Raw genomic sequence first — 6,742 nt, forward strand, 5'->3', positions numbered from 1 at the left:
CAGATGGTAAACCCCTGACAGCGGCCAGATCATCTGCCAGGTAGTCCACTCGTAGGTGGTGGGCCAGCGAAGCGAAAGAGTGATCAGTGACTACGGACTAACTGATCCTGTGTCTTTCGACAACTGACAACCCTTCCAACTTGTCTCACATCCCGAGATTCGCTCGGGGGGAATATTTCAGAGTCCACAGCAGCCAATGGTCTGTATGCAGGGGAAAGGCTCGGTTCTTACCCATCATTGATTTTCTACTCTTACAGCTGGCCAACAGAAGTCGAGAAATGAGGATTTTCCCGATATTTATTGATTTTGCTTCCACCATTCCCATTTGCCGGGTTGTTGCGACAGTTGCATGGCCGGCCTTTCTGTCAGGGTCTTCATGTGCCGTCGCTCAATGTGCATGGTGTCGATAGGGGCATGATAGCCAAGAAGAATTCAGCAGAAGAAGGGCGTCATAAGTCATGCTCTACAATCTCCTTAGATTCACTCACTGGCAACCTTAACCTCTTCTGGTTGGCCTCCGAGCACCAATTTCACTGCGCATGCTTTCCGAACCAGAACCAGTTATGGAAATGCTAATGGTTAGAATTTCTCAAACGGCTGTCACATTCAGAACTACTGGTCGGATCTCACCAACCTCCCATTGACGAACGATGGACCAGTCCGCCCTCCTTTTGCCAGCCATGAGTGCGCTTTGCGACCTGCACGTTTGCCAGCAGAGGACTGAAGGCCCCATAAAGCACCCTCCATCAAGCCCTGTGCACAGCTCGTTATCCTCCCAACAGCAATCCCTACCTTTCCGCCACCCCAAGAAGAAAATTAGAATTACTGCAATCCTCGGCTGCTACACTCACAACATATGCAAAAATATGGACGTCACTCCGTGAAAGCGGGCCTCGTATTACATTTACTCCTTACTCAAAAGGATACAGCGGAACATCGAGATTGATGCCGCGCTCGTTACAGTCACCCTATACCAACCACTCAAGGCGGCATCAGGCAGTTGTTCTATCTAGGCGTAATTCTGTTAAAGTGATTGCTTTAACAACGACCTTCCGGCTGAGATAAGGTCTTTGTCTCAGTCATGGCTCTATACTGTGTGTTCGAAGATCTGTAAGAAGTCACTCCTTGTTTTTGTTTTACCTCAGTGGTTGACGTCTCATTTGGCATTGGCTTTGCCGCAACGAGTGGTGAGTCCCTTCTGGCAATACTCATTACGATGAGCGAGCTTTCCCATCGCTTCCACAAAGGACTGTTCTAGTTAGTGAGCATTATCAAATAGTCCGAGCTACGAGCCAAGTTATCTTTTTGTGACTGAGAACAATGGCTCTCACACTAGTCATTAAAAAGACGTAAGATGAACAATTCTCCAGTTTCACAAGGCTGTGACAAAGACCCATTGCCTGAATTTCTCTGGTAAGTATTTACAATGTTGGCAAACAATTAATCGTCAGGAATACAATGCACCTTTATTCGCAAAATACATTTATGCTTCTCCAGTCCATGATCTGACTTCCCAACCCAAAAACTTCAGCATGGCAAGAACCATCATTATGGGCCGAGGGAGAGTTCCTTGCATGACTACTGTTGAGCAGTACACGTGTGGATGCATGGGCAACAAGACGATTGAGGAACGCCAACGAGACTGTCCCAACTGTCAAAAGATCACCGATGCGGCGCAACAAGATGCCTTCTGCCTGCCGCCTGTCACGCAAATTGACATTCCGATCAAATGCAAAAAGTGCGAGCGTTCCACCGAGGAAGGTAAGGCCAGTCCCGAGAACTCAACCGTCCCTCAACCAGAACAAGACGGCTCAAAGACCGCCGAGGGTAAGTCAGCCGGTGGCAGCGAGATCCCACAGCAGCAGCAAGCCCCTTGTACTGCACGCTTAACCCGCTTCATCTGTGGCTGTGAGAAAGGCCCCTCTGTCGATCGCAAACCGCTTTGTCCAAGATGTCACCACATCTCTCGAGCAGCGAGACAAGATGGAAGCTGTCGTCCGTGGCTCACCGTGTCCCAGGTGCAGCGAATCTGCGACGTCTGCATGCTTCATATTGAGCAACGTGTTAGTCAGCCGCCACAATGTCTCACCACCATCAAAAAACGCCGGTAGCGGCTGTACGAACCGTTGATTTGACGATGAAGGACGGCTCTGACAGGGTCAGAAGACGAGTTGATCCTACTGAACGATGAAATGCCACTTATGTGACTACGGCCAGTCGTCCATTTTACGTCTAGCCAAAGTCTGGATTTCGGACTCTGGCGTTGAGTCTAGGTAAGTCTGCGGTCTTCAAGTTTTGTGCTTTCATAGATATTGCTATCGGTACTCTCTTTGAGACCCTCATAATAAATTAGGTGACCTAACCACAACATACTTCTTTACCAATAGTGCGGCTGTGCGTCAGGTGTGTGTCTGTGCTGGTTAGGTAGACTGCCGACCCCCTATTCCGAGCTTCGAAATCTCGGTTCCGTTGGCCACAAGTCCTGGCCGGTCCCATGCCCAATCAAGAGTTCCCCTGATCACACACTGCTCGGACTCTCTAGTTATCGTCTCTGGTAGTACGCAGGTATGAAAAACATTGCATGAGACGAGTTTGGCCGCCGTGCATAGATCGGTTTTATTATGGTTCGTAGAATAATATAACAGCAAATTATACTTAACCGCTAAGGTACGTCTCCAAGTTCCTCAGCAGGACTAGCTACTAACACAGCTGCCTTGAACTGGCCGAGATCAGGCAATGCACACTACGGCAGCAGCTCATCACAGCAGATACACGGGCCTAAAACTGTGGCCTCGATTACAAGCGCGTCGTTTATATGAACTGAACCAGGCCTAATCTCCTAATCTCCTAATCTCCTCCAAGCGCAGGGCACCAGCTACTACTGCAGGCTTACCCCTCACGACATGACACGCTGTTCCACTCAATCCTCCGGGCCTCCACCCATATTGCAAAATGTCAATTCTTTGCGTCTGAACTGAATTCCCACCCATGATAACCGTTAAATGTCATGTACTGCACGGCTGATCACATCATCTCTGCGTCACGCCTCCTATCACGTACGCCACGCTGTCTCTAATCCAGGAAAGACAGGCAACGCAATCAAACAGTCCACTTGTGTCTCACCATGTTTGGGCAAGGGAGGCCAAACCGACAAACCACAGCAGGGTCTGGGTACTCGAGCTCCTAACCATGTCCAGAGGCTGACAATCTCACGCAGACACCGGACAGCAACGCGAGACGAAACGAGACGAGACGGGGGCAGACTTATGCAGGAATAGCAGATGCACTGCAAGATGGCCGTTGAGAAAGCTTGAAAACCCCACCACGCCACAAGGATGTTGGTGATGAACATGCTTGCGAGCCTGCCAAGTGACCGAAACTCGGATTTTGAGTTGCGTAGTGGCTTGTGTGATATCGAAATTTCGGTGGCGTGGCGCTCTCCGAACTTGACCGTGCAACGACAACCCGAGAATTCCAATGGACACGTCTCAAGGTGGGGAAGCAGCCGGCGTTTTGACTCGAAGCACACAATCCACTCTCTTCCTAGGAAGTAGTTCGAGAACCAGGTAAGAAGTGGCAAAAGCAAGACTTACGTAGTAGCTTGCGAAAGCTACTCGGGTGGATGGGTGGATGGGATTCGTCGCTAATCCAACAGAATACCTAAGAACCAAGATTCGAAGGGCGACTAGCTTGTTCCTCGATCGATCAACCGATCCCTAAGCCATCCTCGTCTTTCCGCAGTTCCCTACTCCGTACGCTTCCTCTTGCCCAGAACACAACCATGCCCTAGCTGCGCGTTTCTTGTCTGTCGGATCAATACCGGGCTGCCGTGTTCTCCTAATACAAAAGCGGATAAGAATCCGAAGACGTGATAAGGTCCACTCGACAATCACGCTTGTGACTGGCGGAAGTGTCGATCTGCTGTCAACCACAATTAGAAAGATGGGTGCTTCAGTGCGGCTACTTGTTGACAATAAGCAAGCATGGAGGAGACGCCATTTTTTGAACCAGCTGATTTGCTCCTTTTTCTACCCCCGCGGAATGTCTGAGGGAGCCAAGTGGCACCACGTTCGATGGCATGTTGCATGGTCGCGAAAATAATGCCAGCACCTGAGATTTCATGGAGTATGCGTGATTGAAGGTCCGATTTATCTGACTAGCGATCTGGTTTTCTTCGAGACCTGAGACACAACTGGCTAGAACGAACCCAAGATTCGCAGTTGATGCGACACCGTTCGTCGCATCGAGCGTGAAAGATCTTATCAGCCTGGTCAGTTGGGGATCTCCGTCCATTTTGCCCGCCCAGATTAGAACTGTGCACCGGCAAGCCGTATGGCAATTGACTTGGCTGACCAGCACTGAGTCACTGTTTGGTCTGCCTCGAGTCATTGGCGACTTTGACGGCTATCCCAGGTCTACTGGTGAAAAGAAGTTTAGCTCCTGATGGTCATGGTGTCTAGCTTTGCTATCGTTGCATTCTTGAGCATGGCAAGCTAGTATATAAATTAGCACTAGCATGCAAACTGTCATTTGGCTATTTTCTCTATTGACGAGGCGCTGCAGTAGCTATGCAGTATCTGTCTGACCTGTTGGGGTACGTGCACCATCATCTATGCCGCGTCCTGTGGATAGATCCTGACCACCCGCAGCTGTCAATACGTTATCAAGGATCCCATGGTCACCACTAGGTGCATATGCTCCTACAACATCATTCTGACGTATGAGGCTCATGCTGCTTATCTCAACTCAGATCCAGCGATTTTTCTATTGAATTAGTCAAACGCACGACCTTGTTCGAGATACCATCTACAGCCTACGCTCTGGACACCCATCCATGCAACAGCCATATATCGCTGCCTTTTGCTTCAATGATCAACAAGTCCTCCAATGCATAATGCAAAGCACATGGCGGAAGACCGGAAGAGGCGCGATCAAAGCCCACCTCCAGGCTCGACCACTACTTGTTTGCTTTTTCTGAAACTGAGCCGCGGCTCACAACAACGACCTTTAAAAACCAAAAATATCTTCTCAGAAACGTCAGGGGATCTGCTGCAGGGAACAAGACTATCGTCGTTTGTGGCACCAACTAGAACCCGGATGAATCAACCCATCCAATCTCCGTCGGCGGGCAGAGCATACGTATGCAAATAGCAAACGCCCAGACTTCACCGACTTTTGATTGGTGGCCTTTCAAGCACCAAGTCTAACGAGCAACATAGTTCAGAGCGTTGATGAACGATCTGTATCAAAGTAATGACAGCTAGAAAGATGCATTACGCCAGGGTTGAGCCTTACAATACCGTACCCGTCGACGTATGTCAGTCAGCTAGTTAGTAGGACCAATATCATGGCCGACTTGGTTCCTAAAAGACCATGAATATCTCTTCACAGTGGAGCAGACGGGCCGCTCATGGAATTCGAATGCCTAGATTGCATTCTGGTGACCTAGAGGAAAACCAGGTTTCCATCAAGTGCTCGCCTGAGTCTGCGCATTGAGGAGATGATGCTGGGCAGCCAACCCACCGGCCAGGTCGATATTTTGCCAGCTGAAGATGACGCGCCTTTCTACACCTGTGTTTGTGCGATAATTGAGACTTCATCTCTGAACGTGGAGTCCGGACCTTGCTACCAAGCGCACTGCATATCTGTTGTGAATCTTCGGAACGTGAAATCGTCGTCCCGAATCGATCTTGGGGCGATGATAGTCGTGGTGGTTTCTTGAAGAATGGTATCTGGACTCTTATCCGAGCATGCAGATATCTACGACCGCAGCCCAAAAATTCGGTGTGTGATGGTTCTTCAGTGGTTAATGCTCCTCAAGCATATTAGAGCGGAATTGTTTGGTTCTCAAATTCAGCTATGGAAATCAACTGGTCTAGTTCCTCATCCTCATCACTTCTGATGCCTCAAGCTCTCCCTCACTCTTGCCTTGTCCTTCGTAGCTGGCCATTCGGTCAGCCCACAATCAGCTTTACTTACCTAGCTACCTTTGCTCCAGATCGCCGGCACCCGGCTCGGATCGTTAAGATGCCCAATCTTTCCCGTGAACGGGAGCGGGAGACTAGGCAAGACGTTTATTGAGAGTTCCATCTTGGCAAAGGTATGTGTCTCAGCGCCCCAGTAATTAACTGGTATCTGCCGATAAGTCCATATCCCATGTTCCAGTACACCAGCAGATATGGTTGCTTACAGCACACCAAACTCCCACCCCTTCGCTTCTCGCTTGATCAGCATCAGGAGCAGCATTTATCTCTATCATGCTCAACGACCGGGGGAAAGTCGCAGATTCATTTTTGTTGTTGCGCTTTACTTTTGCATGAGAAAGAAAATTTCCCCTTTTGCCTAGATCTCGGACTCGGACTCGGACCCGGACCCGGACCCTGGAGATCGAGCGGAGCGGTACTGGTAGCTGGCCTGGGAGTTTGGAGTTGTTAAAAAATATTTGATCTCTGTGCGTCTTTGATGCCCCTTATCGGCGTGGAGATGTTGGTAGGTAGTAGCATATTCGAAGGGATATTGCGTGAGTGGATGGGATGGGTAGGAGAGGAGAATGGACGGTGGGGGGAATAGGTGGATAGGAACGCTGGAGAAACGCGGCGGCGATGCGGCAATGGAGCAACGCCGTGGAAGGAAGGAGGAAGCGGAGGCAGGCACTACAGCATTTATGGAAGACCGAGAATGAACTTTCCACCACCACAGCAGCAGCAGCAGCAGCGGCAGCCAGTCCTCCCCCCCCCCCCCC

The 6,742-nt window shown here is 49.9% G+C and overlaps 1 protein-coding gene across 1 annotated transcript; it reads left to right on the forward strand.

Moving 5' to 3' along the window:
- Nucleotides 1-1,532: 1,532 nt before the first annotated feature.
- On the forward strand, nucleotides 1,533-2,111 carry EPUS_00826 (uncharacterized protein; the record flags this gene model as incomplete). The annotated part of the gene is made up of 1 exon (XM_007801606.1): nucleotides 1,533-2,111. One exon carries the CDS (start codon nucleotides 1,533-1,535, stop codon nucleotides 2,109-2,111), a length of 579 nt encoding a protein of 192 aa, XP_007799797.1.
- Nucleotides 2,112-6,742: the final 4,631 nt, after the last annotated feature.

This window comes from Endocarpon pusillum, assembly GCF_000464535.1.
Source record: "Endocarpon pusillum Z07020 unplaced genomic scaffold scaffold1300, whole genome shotgun sequence".
Lineage (NCBI taxonomy): Eukaryota > Fungi > Ascomycota > Eurotiomycetes > Verrucariales > Verrucariaceae > Endocarpon > Endocarpon pusillum.